Source organism: Arachis hypogaea, chromosome 19 (assembly GCF_003086295.3).
Source record: "Arachis hypogaea cultivar Tifrunner chromosome 19, arahy.Tifrunner.gnm2.J5K5, whole genome shotgun sequence".
NCBI classification, from domain to species: domain Eukaryota; kingdom Viridiplantae; phylum Streptophyta; class Magnoliopsida; order Fabales; family Fabaceae; genus Arachis; species Arachis hypogaea.
Window position 1 is genome coordinate 12,242,850 of NC_092054.1, and position 19,903 is coordinate 12,262,752.

General features: G+C 36.9%; 3 protein-coding genes across 3 annotated transcripts; all 3 read right to left on the reverse strand.

Annotated features, from left to right (window-relative positions):
* Positions 1-6,856: 6,856 nt before the first annotated feature.
* On the reverse strand, positions 6,857-8,929 carry LOC140182141 (uncharacterized). Its single transcript, XM_072228262.1, has 4 exons — positions 8,313-8,929; positions 7,945-8,076; positions 7,096-7,262; positions 6,857-7,002 (listed from the first exon to the last, which is right to left on the reverse strand). The coding sequence occupies exons 1-4, from the start codon at positions 8,927-8,929 to the stop codon at positions 6,857-6,859; spliced, it is 1,062 nt and encodes a 353-aa protein (XP_072084363.1).
* Positions 8,930-11,648: 2,719 nt separating this feature from the next.
* Positions 11,649-13,718, reverse strand: LOC112777082 (uncharacterized). The gene is made up of 4 exons (XM_072226609.1): positions 13,550-13,718; positions 12,627-12,753; positions 12,450-12,522; positions 11,649-12,041 (listed from the first exon to the last, which is right to left on the reverse strand). Exons 1-4 carry the CDS (start codon positions 13,575-13,577, stop codon positions 11,778-11,780), a joined length of 492 nt encoding a protein of 163 aa, XP_072082710.1. The 5' UTR covers positions 13,578-13,718; the 3' UTR covers positions 11,649-11,777.
* Positions 13,719-14,171: 453 nt separating this feature from the next.
* Positions 14,172-18,133, reverse strand: LOC112777081 (uncharacterized). Its single transcript, XM_025821366.3, has 4 exons — positions 17,969-18,133; positions 16,734-16,860; positions 16,574-16,646; positions 14,172-14,679 (listed from the first exon to the last, which is right to left on the reverse strand). Exons 1-4 carry the CDS (start codon positions 17,994-17,996, stop codon positions 14,401-14,403), a joined length of 507 nt encoding a protein of 168 aa, XP_025677151.1. The 5' UTR covers positions 17,997-18,133; the 3' UTR covers positions 14,172-14,400.
* Positions 18,134-19,903: the final 1,770 nt, after the last annotated feature.

Below are 19,903 nucleotides of genomic sequence, written 5' to 3' on the forward strand. Positions count from 1 at the left end.
TTTCTAGGATTCATGCTAACACAAAGAGGGATTGAAGCCAATCCCGACAAGTGTAGAGCTATCCTAGAGATGAAAAGCCCGACTTGTTTGAGAGAGGTCCAACAGCTGAATGGCCGACTAGCAGCTCTCTCCAGATTTTTGGCAGGATCAGCACTAAGATCCCTTCCGCTGTTCTCCCTACTGAGAAAGGGGCATCAGTTTGAGTGGACTCCCGAATGCGAGGAGGCGTTCCAGGAGTTCAAAAAGTTTTTGAGCCAGCCTCCTATCTTGACCCGACCTATAGCCGGAAAAGACCTCATCCTATACCTCTCCGTGGCAGACAGGGCTGTCTCAGCAGCCTTGATAAGAGAAGAGGAGGTCAGGCAACACCCAATCTACTTCATCAGTAAAGTTCTACAGGGCCCTGAGCTAAGGTACCACAAATTAGAAAAGTTCGCCTACTCCTTAGTAATAGCCTCTCGAAGGCTACGGCCTTACTTTCAGGCTCACACAATAAGAGTCCGCACGAATCAACCCATGAAGCAAATCCTCCAAAAAATGGATATTGCAGGAAGAATGGTACAATGGGCAATAGAGCTCTCCGAGTTTGACTTAAAGTATGAAACTCGGACGGCGATTAAAGCCCAGTGCCTCGCCGACTTCGTTGCCGAATATGCAGGGGATCAAGAGGACAAACCGACCACTTGGGAACTCTATGTGGATGGATCCTCCAATAAAACAGGAAGCGGCGCAGGCATAATATTGGTAGATGAAAGGGGAACCCAGATAGAAGTTTCCCTCAAGTTCGAATTCCCAGCTTCAAATAATCAGGCAGAATACGAAGCCTTGATCGCAGGATTGAAGCTGGCTGAAGAAGTCGGTGCTACGAAAGTGATGGTATACAGCGACTCCCAAGTGGTGACCTCTCAAATAAGTGGGGAGTACCAGGCAAAAGACCCAACTATGAAAAGGTACTTGGAGAAAGCCTCGGAACTCTTGGGGCGCTTTGCAGAAACCGAGGTGAAGCACATAACTCGGGATCTAAACAGCAGAGCAGACGCCCTATCCAAGCTAGCAAGCACCAAGCCAGGAGGAAATAACAAAAGCCTGATTCAAGAGACTCTCCAGGAACCTTCAGTGGTAAAAATGGAAGACACACTAGAAGTCCTTGAAGTGGTCGGATTGAACCTCGGATGGATGAACCCCTTAGTCGAATACCTAAAATTCGACATCCTCCCTAAGGAGGAAAAAGAAGCCCAAAAAATCCGAAGGGAAGCACAACACTATACCTTGGTGAAAAATGTTCTCTATAGAAGGGGGATATCAACACCATTGCTAAAGTGTGTGCCGACCTCAAAAACCACCGAGGTGTTGGAGGAGGTACACAGTGGAATCTGCGGGAATCATCTCGGAGCCAGGTCATTGGCCAGGAAAGTGATCCGAGCAGGATTCTACTGGTCAACCTTGCAGAAAGATGCCACAGAATTTGTGAAAAAGTGCCAGCCATGTCAAATGCATGCAAATTTCCACGTGGCTCCCCCAGAAGAGCTCATTAGTATCACTTCTCCATGGCCCTTTGCAAAATGGGGAATGGATCTGTTAGGTCCTTTTCCCCAGGCGCCAGGACAAGTTAAATACCTAATAGTGGGAATAGATTACTTCACAAAGTGGATAGAAGCAGAACCACTGGCCACCATCACTGCACAAAGAAGTCGAAGGTTCCTCTACAAAAATATCATCACAAGGTATGGGATACCTTACTCCATCACTACAGATAATGGGACCCAGTTCACTGACTCCACCTTTAGAAGCCTGGTAGCCAGTATGAAAATAAAACACCAGTTCACCTCGGTGGAACACCCACAAGCCAACGGGCAAGCCGAAGCAGCCAACAAAGTCATACTGGCAGGACTGAAGAAAAGATTACAAGATGCGAAAGGAGCTTGGGCTGAAGAGCTCCAACAAGTACTATGGGCTTACAGAACAACACCCCAATCCGCCACTGGAGAAACGCCCTTCCGACTAGTCTATGGCGTAGAAGCAATGATCCCAATAGAGATCAATGAGCGAAGCCCAAGAGTGATTTTCCACGACGAGATCAGGAATATACAGGGGCACAAAGAAGAGCTCGACCTGCTCCCTGAAGTCCGAGAAGAAGCTCAAATAAGAGAAGCAGCGCTAAAACAAAGGATGACTACAAGATACAACAAAAAAGTCATTCGAAGGAATTTCACCCCTGACGACTTAGTCTTAATCAGAAACGACATTGGAGTCAACAAATCTGGGGAGGGAAAGCTCGCTGCTAATTGGAAAGGACCATACAAGATCGAGGAGGTCTTAGGAAAGGGCTATTATAAGGTGACCGACTTAGGCGGCACCGAGTTACCAAGGTCATGGCATGCTTGTAATATGAAAAGGTACTACAGCTAAGAAGCGAACTCTACTCCCTGATGTACTCTTTTCCCAGCTTCATGATTTTTTCCCAGAATCAAAGGGTTTTTTCTGGAGAAGGGTTTTTAACGAGGCATCATAGTAGGGGCTAAGGGAAATAAATTATCAAAAGCCCTTAGTAGCAATAAGGTACCTCCTCAATTAATAAAGATCTTTTTCATTTTAAATATCTCTTTTAAATTCCCTTTTTTATTTTTCCTTCTACGAAACGCGCCGATTTAAGCTCGACAAAACGTGAAAATCCCATGAACCGACCTAGATGGTCGTCAGGATAAAACGACGAGGTACAAGTCGGCGTAAAGAGGCTATAGAAGTCGATCATGATAAACTCGGAAGCAATCCGACTCATAGGTCGGAAAACGAAGCCGAGTAAAGCTAAAATGAATCGCAAAAGTAGCCTAAGTCACGAAAAACTCAATAAAACAAAATTGAGTACTAGGAATAACAAAAAGAGATAAGGAAAAACTACGAAAGAATAGCAAGGCTGCCTTAAGGAAATTCAGAAAAGCAGGCAAGCCCCAAAGAAAAGGTTTTTTTTTTTCCTAGAAAAGATCAAGGAGTCAAAAGAACCACGAACAGAAAAAGCATGCGCACATAAGGTAACTCAAAACCCTTATCCAAAAAAGGGTACTTATTTTTTAACTTACAATAACCCTTATAAAAAGGGGGTATCATAAAGTGTTTTGTTTACGGCCCTAAAAGGCCAAAAAATTGTTCAAACACTACCAAAATAAATAAAGAGTTTAAAAAAGAGGGGCCCACAGGCCGGGCCCCAATAGCCAAAATCACTTCTCAAGAGGATCACCACCAGCAGAGTCAGGGGGAACACCAGAAGCAGGAGTCGAAGAGGAAGTCGGAGGAGCGGTAGAGGAACTCGGAGCATCCTTGGAACGAGGAGGGGACTCTATGATCCTCTGACCCCGAGTCTTTAAATCAGACTCAGACTCCACCACGGGGACAGGAGGATCCACGATGGCACCATCAACTACAATCTTATCAGGGTCCAAAGGAGAAAGGTCCAAGTCAGGAGCAATAACTCCGACCTGTTCCTTGAAAATCCTCCAAGCCTCATCAGCACCATCCGCAATAGAGTCCTCCAACTCGGTATAGGCCTTCCGAGCGTTCAGCAAGTCATTCTTTACAGACACAAGATCAGCAAACAAACTGTTGTAGCTGGCTTGCGCTGCTTTCCTCAAATCCATCTCCATGTTGCACTGGGCTTGCAACTTCTTCCCCTTCTCTCTGAGGCTGTCCCTCTCCTCCGTCAGTTTGGCGACTTTCCCCTCCAACTCCTTCTCATGCTCCTGATATATACGAAGCCTACCCTCCAGCTCCTCGACCCTCGAGGTCGTCCCTAAAGAGCTAATGGGAGTCTTCTCAAATATATTCAAGAGTTTGCCACAAACCCCCGCCGTCTTGAGACTCTCCTCAACCACAGTAGTGAGGTAGTGCCGAACAGAGACATCATCCATACTCATACGAGCATGAGGATAGATGTTCTTTCGGACGAACGCAAGAGCGTCCGCCTCACCAGTAGCGCCAGACTCTAAGGTCTTGCGCTTCTTTGGCTCTGGTTCAGGAGTAGGTCGGACGGGAGGGGGCGGCAGAGAAGAAGCAGAGGAAGAAATTACAATAGGTTGAGAGGAAGTCCCGACGTTCCGAGGAGGAGGAGGGGGAGAGACAACCATTCTAACACCTCCAGACCTGGCTCGAGACTTTGCCTTGGCTTCCTGAACCCTCTGGTAAGACTCTTGAGCATTTTTCTTTGCCATCTCTGCAAAAACAAAATGATAGCTAAAATCAGACAAAGTCGGTAAAAGAAATCGCAAGTCGGAAATAAGCAAGAAGTGCAAAAAGCTACCTAATTGTGGCTGGACAAAGGCCGGCGACCCCTGGAGAAATTTTTTAGTATCCAAGTATGGGGCCCTCCCCCACACTTCTCGGAGGAACCCCACAATGGCTACCTCGACCTCATTTAGGTCATCTAGACCATATTTCTCGCAGGGGGAGGCCTCCAGCCAATATAAAGGAAATCGGGGAGAGGAATGCTCATCCAGGAAAAAGGGGTGGTGACCCTCTACAGCTTGCACTTTGAAAAAGTAGTTCTTGAAGTCGTGAAAGGACTCGTCAAAAAGGGTAAAAAGCCTCCGACCTTGAATGGCTCGAAAGGACACCCACTGTTGCTTATTATTTAGCCCACTGAAGGGTTTGGTCATATGGAAAAGGTAAAAGAAAATTCTTAGAGAAATCGGAAACTCTAGAGCCTGGCTGATAAATTGATAAATTTTTAGAAAACCCCAAGAGTTGGGGTGAAGCTGGGTGGGAGCCACTCGGCAATGACGCAATACAGACATTTCAAACTCTGAAAAAGGGAGGAAAACGCCCAAACGAGTGACCATACTCTCATACATAAAAAAGAAATGAGCGGCCGTCTCGTCAGCCCTCCCGAAACAAACCCGGTCTTCTGGACCCGGGACTACCAACTCGTACTTGGGCTCATCTTCTTCAGAAGTACAAATTCTATAGTGAGTACGAAGGTGGGTGATAAATTCAGTGTCAACAGAGGGCTCCTCCCCTAGAACCGTAACGTCTACCCACTGGGAGAGAGCATCTACGGAAGCCATTTTCTTTTCTTAAAAAAGGGGGTGACAAGAAACCTACAAAAGAAAAGAAAAATCAACACACGGTCTCTAAGGGAAGGGGCACGGAACTAAAGCCTACAAACCAAATCTACCTACAAGATAAAGGCACGCAAATAGAAAACATGTCACAGAAGGGAAAAAACTAACCTTTGAGTCTGAAATCAAGACAGGAGGAAGTAAGAACCTTCGAAACGCAACAATACAGCACGAACAAATGCAAGGGAAATTTGAAAGATTGCAGAAACGAAACAACGAAAGAGAGGGAAAGTATTTATAAAGACGTTAGGGGCATAATGGTAAAATGGGGGCAGTCATTAATGAAGATGCACCGTTACCAAGGCCATTAAATCTCTACGCACACCCCTAACGGACACGACGCTTGATTAGACGTAACTGTCAGAACCGAAAGGTCAAGAAAGATCACGTCGGTTCCTAAACCATCACGTCGGTCCTCCTGCAAATCGGCCAAAACCCCGAGTTGAATACTCGAACCCAACTCTTAAAAAGAAATTGGGCTCGAGTAGGGGCACTGTTCATACCCTGGCCCAATAAATAGGGCCCAAGATCTAAGCAAAGAAGCCCAACCCAAAGGGTTGGCCCTCCTCCAGTACCAGCCTTCGTCCCAGAAGTCGGTACTAAACACGACCTGCTCCAAAGAAGTCGGATACGAGGGTTAGCTGGCAGATAACACTCATTCGAATGAGTAACTGCCCCTAGAAACTCTCTAACCACTTCAAGGAGCCATATCTTAACCTCCCTAAGATATGGGAACGGTTATCCGCCTAAAAAGGTGGCACTACTTCAGCGGTGGTTATTGGTTCACCACTATAAATACCCTGACTTCCCTCAGGTATCACTAAGTCCAATACATTCTAAACTTGCTTATACCCTTGCTAACTTAGGCATCGGAGTGTCTTTGCAGGTACCACCCCCCATTCTTTCACACGTGCAAGTCGGACGGAGGAACACCGAGTTTCGGGCAAACGCGATAGTCTCCTCCCTCACACGTTTGGGCCTACCAACGTCATCCGGCCCACCAATCTCTGGTTACCCACCGTAACAAAAGGTAAAAATTTATATGTAATTATTTTCATGTGAAGTTAATACTTAAAAATTGTTAAATAATAATATAGTTAAATCTGTCAAATCATTCAACAATTCTTAGTTATTAATTTCAGATAAAGACATTTGCATGTGAATTTCTACTAATATTAAATAATTATTTTATCTAATCAAATTTTAAATTTAATCGTACAAAAATAAAACATCCACATTTAAATATTTCAAAAAGAAATTATTCCATGATTAATAATTGAAATGAATCTTTTTTGTTATTAATCCGATTAATTTTAGAGTACCGGTATATGCAGTATTTTTGTTTGCACCATTTTTATACACCACTTTTTAGTATTAAAAGTAATTAATAAGAAGGATGACAATATAAAATTTTGATCGACCCTTCTTAACAAAAAGAAGTCGATTTGAGTATAGTTGTCAGAATCAAACCGGTGATCAAATTGATTAGACTATTGGGTCACTAGATTATTGGTTCAACTGGTAAGTCACTGATTCAACTGATTAATCCGATTCCACATAAGTAAAACATATAAAATAGCCAAAAACTTAAAAATTAAAATTTAAAACACATATCTCCAATAACATTTTAATGAACATTAAGTCTCAAATCTTAAAAAATAAATAATACAAAAATAAATATAAAATTTGTTAGTACTATTATATTAGTATCTCAATTTAACACAATTAAAATAATTCATAGATTATATCTAAGGAGTAATTTCAAAGTCTGGATATCTTTCTTCATCTGATAAATCTGGAGCTACATTCTGATTGATTTTATTCTGATTTACATTTTCTACAGAATTATTATTAGTTTCATCATCATCTCGATTATCTTCCAGATTCAATTGATCTAGCATTTCAATAATGTTTCACAAATCATAATCAATAATAAGGCAAAATATTTGGTTAAAGCATTACAAAATCATCCCTAACAAGAATATACCCAAATCATCTAAAGTTAATTGAAGAGACATATTTGCAAGATCATTCTGTAAAGCATTAACTTCTTCAGGAGTTAAAAATAGTGGTAAATCTTCCATTATCCATTTCGAATGACCCTCAAATGCATCAAAACAAATTGGATCATAACTTTGCTTTCTCATTCGGTTCCTATATTATCAATTAACTTGATTATTCTTATTATGACTAAGAATTTAAAATAATGCCTTCAAGAAAGAATAATAAAAAGTACCTTTGTTGTAGCCTTAAGTTGTAATGAGCATAAACAAGATCATTAAGTTTTTGATGTTCTAACCGACTCCTTTTCTTTGAGTGAATGTGTTCAAAAATGCTCCAGCTACGCTTGCAACTTGCTACAAGTTTGACTCAAAACACGAATCGCTAACTTTTGCAAGTTTGGTGCTCCACATCCATAAGATTCCCACCATTAATCTTAACATAAAAAGGAAATAATATATCACAATCATAAAAAATAAATCATAAATATATCACAATCATAAAAGACTAATTTTAATAAAAAATTTACCAGGCATTATTGTGCTTCGCTCACGTATTACAGACTGTCTTCCAAAGTCTTGTTCAACATTCTTAAAGATTCTCATCTCACTTGTCAATTTAAAATTCAAATCTGCATCACCGTAAGCATATCTCTCAATGACATCTAGTAGGCCAGAAGTTGTTTACTTGTACTTTTTAAATTCTCCAGCATTAAGTTGAAAAGCTGGATTTAACTAATAACCAGTAGCATGAAGGTTTTTATCGAAGTTGTGAATCTCAACGTGTATCTAAAATCTTCAAATAAGGATCAACAACCCTCTTTCTTTTTTGAAACCTCTTCACTATCTCTTCCCAAGCCTTATAAATAGCTTGATAAAGGAAACTCATTGCAGCTCTATTTTCATTATCCACAATACACAATACACGAACAAGTGGCTCAGTAAGCTTAACAATATCAGCATTGATTCTAAAATTTAGAATTTAAGACTTGATCCACAAACTTTTTAGCTTTGGCTTCTTTAGAGTAAGCTGAGCTTGTCTATTCTCTAGATGTCACCATAGCTCTCAATGCATTCTTTTGAGCTAAAATACTTTGCAAAACAATAAAATTAGTGGTAAATCGGGTTGGAGCTGAACGAAGTATTTCTCGTCTGCCTGTGAATTTTCTCATCAAGTACAAAAGATAGCAATGATTATAGATACACTTCGTAATCATTGAAACTTGTGACAGTTCCACTCACTTTCTCTAACTTTTCAATATCCTGAAACATCAAATTAACACAATGTACTGCACAAGGAGACCAATACAATCTAGGAAACTCCAATTCTAACAACCTTCCAGCAGCAATATAATTTGCAGCATTATCCGTCACTACATGTACAACATTCTCAGGACCAACAAATAATACAACATCCTTAAGAAACTTAAACAAAGCATCAATAGTTTTTGAGACATGAGAAGTATCAACTGACTTTAGAAAAATAGTTCCTTTAGGGCAATAAACCAAGAAATTAATTAAAGTATGCCTACAACGATCAATCCATCCATCGACCATGATAGTACATCTAGTTTGTTTCCAAATCTCACGATAATCTTCAATCAATTTACTCAACAAATATCCACGAATTCTTCCATAATTTGGTCCTTTATACCCTGCACCCATGTTTGCAATAGCATCGATCATTGGCTGATAATAAGCTGAATTAATCGCATTAAATGGCACAGAGGCATCAATCATTGATCTCGCAATAGCAATATCACACTTCTCCACAATTTCTTTGCTTTGGAGAACACTTTGATAGTTTGTTGAGCTCCACATATTGCTGCCGATGAAAAAAAAGATTGTAATCCCTTGAGTTGTTTTCCTTTTTTAGAGGTAGGTGTTGGAAGCCTTGATTTTTGTTGTTGTTGCATCTTATTATATTCAATATCATCAAATTCTCTTTCAACTTCATCACAAGCATTATAACTTTCTGCATATTCTTCTTGAGTTTTTCTTTTCTTGGTTCGAAGATCTTCAATGTTTTGATTGAATTGGTGTCTCACTTCAGCTGGCACCTTTCAACATGCCTCAATACCTCCACATTCTCTAGCCAAATGATGCTTAATCTAGTTAATTCCTCCACTCCTAATAAGCTTCTCGCAATAAATACATAACAGAATAGTTCTTCCTTTATCCACAACTTATTTACAATGGTCCCATGTAGGATCCGTTTTTCTTCTATTACTATTTTTTGGGTTCCAATTGTTACATCAGGAGTTGATCCTTATTCCTGGAAAGTTGGTGTTTCTGATGGTGTATTTGATGAAACCATCCTAAATTCCTAATCAACCAAGACTAAATGACTAATCTACAGAAATAATATACAACAACAATCTACTAAGAACAATATATAACAACAACCAAATATAACAAGAATATATTACACTATAATCAACAATATATTACACCAATAATATAAAACAAAAAACTGAACAATTTAACGGAAATTAACATAGATAATCAACACCATTAATCAATTAATTCTAACAAAAGTACTAAATTATTGAAAATTTAAAATACTGAATAACTAAAAAAAATTAAAAATACATACCTTATGCACCGCCAGCAGAGGAAAGAGAGACTGGAGAAGAAGCACGGCGCCGACGACAATGACTGGACGACCGGACCGGCAAAAAGAGGACGACGACAGACACACAACGGCGCATGACAGGAGGCGATGAGCAGTAGCAATAGCAGGAGACGACAGATACACATGAGCCGACGACGTTCGATGGAGGTGGCACTGGCTGTGGTGGGTGGTGTGAGAGCGAGACTGCGAGCACGGTAAGGTGGCGCTGGCTGAACGGGTCTCTCTCACTCTCTCAGACTCTCAGTCTCAGGTGGTCTCTCTCATGAGTTTTGGGGGGGGGGGGAGACTGAGAAAGGCCGAAAGGGAATGGGTTTGGGAAAGGTAATGGAGGCTTCGAGCTAGGGTTTCTTTTCTTTCAGCTCAGTTTTTTTTTTAAACCGAAACGACGTCGTTTCACTTTAAGGAAAAAAATTTTTCGAACCGGTTCGAATTATTTTAAATTTGTCGGTTCATCGATTTTCGTCAAACCCAACCGGTTCAAATCGGGTCTCGCTGGTTCTCTTTCTTGTCCGGTCAGCAAGCTCACCCAGACCGGCTTTGTCACTAATTCATCGGATTTTCGGTCTGACCGGACGGGTCGGTCCGGTTTTGATAACACTGGATTTGAGATATTGCCATGCCACTCCTATAAGGTATAAGATATTCGTCTCTCTTTTTAAAACATGTATTTACGATGAGAATGTCAAATGTTGAGGAAAAGTCCAAAATAGTTTTACCCTCGGTATTAACTAACCAAAAACTATGACTTCTGTGAATACTTCCATACCCAGTCACTCCTCTTTCAACATGGTCAATTAAATCTCCTCCAAAGAAAATCTTATCTCCCGAAGGTATATCTTGGATCAAACTCTCTAGATCCTCCTAAAACCTTATCTTGTATTGCTCGTCCGAGCTCACTTGTGGGGTATAGGCGCTAATCACATGAAAAGTACCTCCTTCCATCACAAATTTGATAAAGATGATCTGACCAACCACCCTCTTGACATCTACTATGTCCTTCTTCCACTGCTTATCCACGATAATACCTACCCCATTCCTATTATTCACCTTTCATGTATACCAAAGTTTGAACCCGAAGGTATCAAACTCCCTAGCTTTCGTGCCGACTCATTTTGTTTCTTATAGGTACATGATGTTAATCTTCCTTCTTGTCATGGTATCTACCACTTCCATGGATTTTCCTGTTAGAGTGCATATGTTCTATGTCCCAAATCTCAACCTTCTGTTACTCTGACATTTACCTTTACCTTTTTCTTTGTGAACTAGCTTATTTACCCTCGTCCGTTCACGAAAACACGAAAACCCTTGCTCATTTAATATTGCACCCGGACACCGATGCAGCGACTCTTGCTCACGAGCCATACATCGCATTGCTTCCGGGTCATAAAGATTCGACTAAGTTTTTATGTTGGCTGTCGAAGGCCTAACACAACCCTTCTCCTTTATCCGAGTTTGAGACAGACTATGTACCGCAGATGTCGTAGCATAAGCGGAGTTCATTTTTAGTTATTAATTTTACTAAAGACATTTGCATGTGAGTTTCTGCTAACATTAAATAATTGATTTTATCTGATCAAATTTTAAACTTAATCGTACAAAGATAAAACATCCTCGTTCAAATATTCCAGAAAGGAATTATTCCATGATTAATAATTGAACATGAATCTTTTTTGTTATTAATACAAATAATTTCAGAGTAACATTATATGCAGTATCTTTGTTTACACCACTTTTATACACCTCCACGTTTTAGTATTAAAAGTAATTAATAAGAAAGACGACAATATAAAATTTCCTTTTATACCATAAAAAAAATGTGTACAAAAGAGGTGTATAAAAAAAATAGTTCCAATATCATTTTATAATTTTATTGAAGACATTTCATGTTTCATTCAAAATCCAACCTTAACCAATTTTCTCATCAAGTGTTATTTCATGGAATGCAAACATCATGTAATCCAAACATATACAATCATGAAAATAATATCATTCTACATAAAATGAAATGAGGAACAATGATTTGTGCTGAGAGTTTCAACTGAGTTTTTGTTTTTGGTGCCACCAAACTGCAAGTGTCACAGTTGAAGCATAAACTGAATTGGGTAACCATCTAACGATATTCCCAACATGTGGGATCCCTTCTGTGATTTTCTTTGTTAGCATGGCGACCGTTGGTGCTATGGCGAAGGTGAGGATGAGTCGTTTACTAACAATCGTGACTGTATCTGATGTGATCTGCTTGATGAAGTCATAAAATTCGTTTCGATCGATTTCTCCATCAAAGTTGATGTCACATTCCTGCAATATTGTGATATGAATTAGAATGGATTCAAGAATGCAACAATTTCAATAAAATAGGAAAGAGTACTTGTTGATTGTAGTTGAAGGCATTGACAATTTTTTGGTTTGTTCAAACAAGGTTGGCATTTTGGATAAACTTTAAGGAGATTTGATGTTTTAAAACAGTCAAGCATCGACAGAAAGATGATAATGATTAATGATTTATGAGTAAATACTTTTCCATCCCAAAAACAAAAACAAAAAAAAAATGAGAGAAAATTAGTCCATTGTTTAAATACACTATCCTAAATACATCTTGAACTATCCCTCAAATGAACCGAAATTACACAGAATAATGAAATAGATAGAGCAGAGTACTATGGTAATTTTGATATGTAAGTAACCACAGCAAGTTGTTTATAGTACCTTCATGATTTCTCTGACTTTGGCTTTGGATGGAGGATCAATATGTGTAACAGGCAAAAACTTATTGATATCACTACAACATATCACAAGAATTATTCAAGTCTACACAATTTTTTTTCCTTCCAAAAAAACATAGTAAACTAAAATTTCGACAGCGATTCGAAGCAGAAATCTCACTTGTACACAAGTAAAACAGCAATATACAGATCTTCAAATTTCAAATTAACTCTTCCTCTATCATTCTTTACAGTGTCGAAAATTCGATCTGTAATAATCTTTATTTGCATTTTCCTTAGATAGATACCTGTGTAAAATGCAGGTTTATTAAAACATAAGTAAGATGATTGATCATGTTGATTAACTTTGCCTCTCAAGTTTTGTGATGTTGATTATGAACTGATATAATTCAGCTTAGTAAATAAATAAAAAAACACATATGAAGTGAAAGACTTTAACACAAGCAAGTGCACTGAGTGCAACAACTTTTACCAATAACATGTATGTTATTTATATTTATATGCAGTATCTTAAATAATAATGTAATGCAATGTCTACAATAACATTGACAATATCATCTTGAATAATGTAGAGACTGCAAAATCATTAAGCTGGTTATCTCAGCTACCTAGATTTCATAAATTTTCAACCATATCATATCAATTCAACCACAGAACAGCCAATAGAAAGGTAAATCTTTGCATTTATGAATTCAATATATTGGTATAGTATCAGTTTCTGTATGATAACAACTTAGAAATCAAGTATCCCAATAATTTTACTGACATAAAAAAATCAACACATTGCTCATCAAAACATTGGTTGCTAAACTTGCAATTGAAAGAAAAATAATTACAAGTTTCACATCTTTGGTCTCAAGCCATTTTTCTATAACCCCCATTCTCCAAATAGATTAAAAAGAATTGCAAGCAAAAGAACTAATAAAGAAATCCTGAAAATAAATAAATAAATAAATAAATACAAATCGGAGAAACTTGAAAAATTGAAATCATTTAATTGATTGGAGCAGAATTCAGAAACTAAGCTACAAGTACATTAAATTAAGAAAAATGGAGTTTCATTTGCATTGGCATTGGCATTACCTTGTAACTTGTTCAGGACTTGTTCCATGGCACCACTCACTGTGGATCCGAATGTTTTTAAGGTTCAAATTCAATCAACACTTTTGGGGAGTGAAGTGTAATAGAGAAAAGGTATAATGTTTGGTTCGGGTGTGCTTCTGAATCACAATTCACACCTTTTGCATTATTACATTACTCATCTTAGGACCATTGTATTCCACATAAAGAAGAAAAAAGAAAAAGAACAAAATAATAAAAATACTTTCGTATAGAAGACAGACACAATAACACAAAGTAAATAAATAAAAGAAAATTTTATTATTATTACATAAGTAAGAAAATGTATTGGTTTGGATTTCCGACAGGTTCCTCCAACAATTATGGCTTCACATGCTGGAATTTAATTATTATATAAGTAAATAAATACCATCATTCAAAAATTTTTATTAACTAAAAAATTTAAATAATCTAGTTAAATACTAATAAAAAAATATATAAATAGAGTAATTCTTTAGCAAACCCAAATACAAAGGGAAAAAAATATAATTCTTGGTAGGGTCAAGAAACACTTTAATTTATCATCCCTATACCAATTTTTAGAGAGAGCTAGGCTATTGCAATATTTAAAAAAATCAGATCAAACTTATGATGGAATCAGTTCAGAACAATCATTATCCATCATAATTATTGTACATAGTTTTATTGAAGACAGGTTATTATTTACAAGCATAACCTTTCACAGTAAAATCAAGAGTGTAACTATTTTGTAATTAACATGCAAACAGTAAGCAATCCTACGTAAACAAATAATGAAAAGTGTACCATTCTGCTAAAGTGCTAATTAAAACACAGTGATTAACAATGAACAATGACTAGTACTTTGGATCATCTCCGAAGGTCTGTTTTTGGAACCACACAACTGCAAGGGTCACAAGTGAAGCATAAACCGAATTTGGTATCTTTTGCACCACATTCCCAACACCAGGGACCTTTTCAGTGCTTCTCTTTGTTGCCAATGCAACAGCTGGTGCTACAGCCAAAGTGATAATAAGCTTTTGACTAACAATGATGAAAGTATCAGCAGTCAACTGCTTGATGAAATTGTAAAACTCTTCCCGATCGATTTCCCCGTCAAGGTTGATATCACAATTCTGCACAATGTCATATGAATCACAAAATTTTTAGTGTGCCAACAGTTGACAATAAGACTGCAAGGAAAACTTGTTTCTTGTAGTTGAAGCAAATGAAAAATCCTCAGTTTGTCCAAATAAAGGTTTCCTTTTTTATTTTAATAAAAGTTTGTCCGAACAAAGTTGTAAATTAAATTTAGGGTAAATTACACTTTATCTCTTTTAAAATGATATGATATTACACTCCGCATCTCTTGATTTGTCATAGTTACACAATACTCCCTTATTGCTATGTTTGCAGAGATCAATGTCAAATTTTACAATACAAGGTCATGTTTCCCAAAAGTATATGAGTGCAATGTGTAATATCATCTAAACCTTAGGGGAGCTAATATATATTTTAGAAATCGAGATGTATCGTGTGTAATATCACCTAACCTCAAAACTCAAGTGGGTATAATGTACCCTTGAATTTATTTTAGATGATTTGATATACATAGTCAAGCATGGAGAGAAAGATGGACCTTGAACAAACTGTTTCTCTACTAGTACTGGTACTTAATCAAAGATTTCTATGTTGATTTTAACTATAAACATGATAGTGCTTCTTAACATAAAGAGAAATACAAGACCCAGAACGATTTCCCAACTAGACTAATGTGTCCCAAATAAATATGATCTTTCATCAAAAAGATCCTGCAGCTCCCCACACCCAAAATCTTTAACATTAATCTTTTCCAGACACTGGCTTGACTCTACGAGTATGACAAATCACAGAAGCTAACTGGTTGAAAATAAGTGTCACTCTTAGCTTATGGTAAATAACAACCCTGACTATACAGAAAGCATTATCATCCACATGACGATGATAACTTAACAGGAACTTATAATAACATAATTCACTTACCATAGAGATATGAATGCAGAAGTGTCTCCACTGATACACAACAAAAGATATCTTGTTTTCTCCCTAAGGATTTATGATATACGTTTGTGCTAGCTGGTCATTGATTTTTTAATGTTGTATTGGAATTTGAACTTCTAACCCAACCTATGTTTAAATACCCGATCCCAAGTTCGGGATCCAGAAAAACGAGGAGGGTTGTGTTAGGCTTGCGGCAACGTAAATTTTGTCACATCCCTATTCATGGCCACGATGTATGACATTTTTGGATCCATGTATGGTTGTGTTAGGCCTGCGACAATCAAAGTAAAATCTTGATGCATCCCAATGCAAGATGCAATGACATCTTTGATCCATGTAACCGACGCCACTTAGTGGAAAAAGGCTATTAGAATTTGAACTTCTTAGTTGGATTGTATAACATATCACCTTTCCAAGAGCGATATGATTTAGTAGCACATAACTGAATTTGTTGAAAACCTTGGGATTTGAGTAAAAGAGTTCAGTTCTTCCCTGTGATTGCATGGTAGTCACACTCTCAAACATGGACACCAACCCACCCCCCCCCCCCCCAAAAAAAAAAAAAACAAAAAAAGAGCTATGGTGGTGGCAGTTTGAACTCATGATAATATACTCAGTTAACTGAACACTGCCTCAGAAACAAAATGGTTCTCCATAAACCATCACAATTCAGTGAAGTTTGTTCACATAAACTCAATGAAGAATAGCTTTGCAAACATAATTGACTCAGCAACTGCTCAAATGACCCAGAGTTTCTATATTATAAACAATTTAGCAGATGGAGAAAGGTACCTTCTCAGGTTAAATCCTCCATCATTAACATAGTTAAATAAATGAATACGTCAAAAACTATAAAATGATCAAGAAATGCATATACTTCATAAAATGTCTATAACAGAAAGCACAGATTCACTTCATATAATCATATGGTGAAGATTTCATATATAAGTAGAAAACATAGTTTGTTCTCATTGTGAAACAATAAAGTACCTGCATCATCTCTCTGACTTTGTCTTTTGGTGGAGGATCAAAATGTGGACCAGGCAAATGCTTGTTGATATCACTACAATATAGAAACCACCGCTTATAGAATAATTATCCATATCAACCAAGCTAAAATGTGGGCTAAATTTTGAGGCAGATATCTCACTTGTACACAATCAAAACAGCAATATACAGATCTTCAAATTTCAAATTAGCCCTTCCCGTCTCATTCTTCACGCCATCAAAAACTCGATCTGTAATCTTCCTTATTTGCTTTCGCCTCCACTCCTTACCTGTGTAAAGTGAAAGGCTATTATATTAAAAGGCAAACGGAGCATTGAGCACAATAATTTTACCATTAAAGTAAATGCAAATATATGTTGCATCTTACATGTGGATCTTTACCATTGATTAACAAGATGGGACTCAAGCAAGGGTCCCAAACAAAAATCAAATCAATGGTAAAGATCTTCACATGACAAGGGCAGCCCAGTACAAAACATCCCACATTATGTAGGGTTCAAGGAAGGGCCGCATCCAAAGAGTGTAATGTAGGCAGCCTAACTTGATGCAAGCATTAGTGGCTGATACTACGACTTGAACCCGCAACCATGAGTTCAGGTGGAGACAATTCAACTGTTGCTCCAAGGCTCCACTTCAGATCTAAAAATGGCAAGAATATGTGGAATTCTCAACTGAGAGGATCCATTCCTAATTCATCAAGGCCTAAAATCTGCAAATCTATAAGCAAGGGCATTGAGCAAAAGAACTTTACTAATAACTAGCTATAGCAATACCCTTTATCTGATCCACTGTCCTAATTGGAGCCTCTAGAGGACTTATCTGAACTTGTCCATAGCACTAAAATGAGGTATTATCATCTTCTTCACAATCAGTATTACGGTGTTACCACAATTGACTCTAATGCATCCATTCCTAATTCCATTCAGTCTAGTGACCCCACTTCCAACTAAGCACCATCACCTTTGTAACATCACACTAACTGCAGTTGCAACATTCAGATTAATTTCCAGCAAAAGAAACTAAGCATAAGGGTTTAGCAATTCTCTTATTGCTACTCCACTATCACAAGTTTAATCTGTAATCCACTTCAAATCTTAATTGAAACCCTTAGTTAAAACACATATTACAGCATAGATTTCATAATTCTCATCCGCATGATAAATTTAAATCAGAAGCAGCAGTATCCAATGAAATATCTAAACTACAGCAAATAGAAAGGTGCATGTAATTTAAATCAGAGAAAATCATGTATGCATGTTGGTGAGAACATGGAAAGTCAACGCATCAGAGAGATGAATTATGAATCTCCGCAATCAGATAGAGAGAGAAAAAACAATAATAAAAGCAGAAAAGTGGTTTTGGCATTTGGAGCGTTACCCTGAAGCTTGTCGAGGATTTGTCCCATGACAGCAAGCTTCGCAGCTTCTGATTTCCGTAGTTCTTAATATCAGCTTTTCCAGTTTTCCTTGTTACTCATTACTCCGCTTAATCTTAAAGTCTCAGATTCACCTCAAAAAATCCGGGCCAAACGACAAACTCATCATTATTATTATTATTATTATTATTATTATTATTATTATTATTATTATTATTATTATTAAGGAAGCCTGTCCAACACTTCGATCCTTAACTTTTTTATTTTGGGATAATATAGTACTTCTGTTAAAAAATTTATTAAATAATATTAAAAAATAATTTTATGGAGATTTTATTTGTATTTTGTGGAGAGTTTTAAACTTTTACAAAATTTTTTTAACAATATAACCAATTACTACCACTAGTACTATTATCTTTTTCATCCTCATTATTATCACTCATACCTCTATTATTTTTATTGTGTAACTATACTTTATCATCATCATTATCTCTTCTACCGTCATTATCACCAATACCAATATTATCAACATTAAAGTTCTTTTCTTTCATTTCTTATTCAATGTTTTTTTTTTCTTTAAAAGGTATTGTATTATAATTATTTTTTTTATGGCATCATTTTTATCAATGGTTTTTCTTCACTTAACCACCATTAATGAAGGAATTTTTTAAAAACAAAGTTATTAATAGTTTGTGGAGGTTTAAAACCCCCCACAAAATACAAATAAAACCCTCAAAAAATTAATTTTTATTATTATTTAATGAATTTTTTAACAGAGAGATCGTATTATTCCAAAATAAAAAGGTTGAGAGTCGAAATGTCCCTTTTTTTTACAGGGATCACTATGTCCTTCGTAAAAAATAGACAAGGACCGAATTGAGTGTTTACTCTTATTTTATTCACGGTAAATCAATTTATGAGTTATCACAAATTTAAATTTTATTTAAGAATTTATTAATTAGAACAACGAGCTAACTAATTTTTTTTATTATATTTTATATCGCTAGGAGAAATTAGCAAATCAATCTTCTTTTTTTTCAATTTCGTTATTGTTTGATATGTTGGATAAAAGTTAGGGGTGTCCATGGATCGGATCGTATCCGCAGATCCGCGGTAAATATCCGCATCCGATCCGCAAATTGATCGGATCGCGGATATCTGTTCTACATCAGCGTATCCGATCCGCGGATCCGCAGATCCGCACTATAATAATTAAAAAATAAATATATATATGTTTGGTATTATATTTACTTGTTTGTATGTTTTAGTTAGTAATTATTATTCATATATTGTATTATTTTATTTTTGTTATTTAGAGAGAGTTTGATTAAAAATATTTTAGGAATAAATAAGTTTAAAAGTATGAAAGAAATATTTTTATCAAATTCTTTTACATAGAAATATGATTAAAAAGAGAAGGTTTAATTATGCGGATATATCCGATATCCGATCCGATTCGATCCGCAAATGTGCGGATCGTGCGGATCGGATCGGATCGAATCCGGCACTAAAAAGTGCGGATATCATATCCGATCCGATCCGATGAAAATTGTGCGGATCGGATCGAATTTTCGGCTATATCCGATCCGATCCGATCCGCGGACACCCCTAATAAAAGTTACCTATAAATAAAGGAAACTTTTGACACGAGTATAAATAATACTAAAAGATTTAAATTAAAAATAAATAAATTGATAATAGTAACATATAAAATAATGAATGAAATAAAATAAATAGTCTAATTTAATTCATAGTATGTAAAAATTTTTAATAAATACTTTTCAATCATTTTAAATATATTATATTTTAAAATTAAAAATAATCAATATAACTCAAGTTGTGGGAGTAATCAAACTGTAGTATGTATAATCACGTAATTAATAATTTAAGGGGAAAAAGTTGTAATTACGAAGAGAGGCCCCAAAACTATAATGATC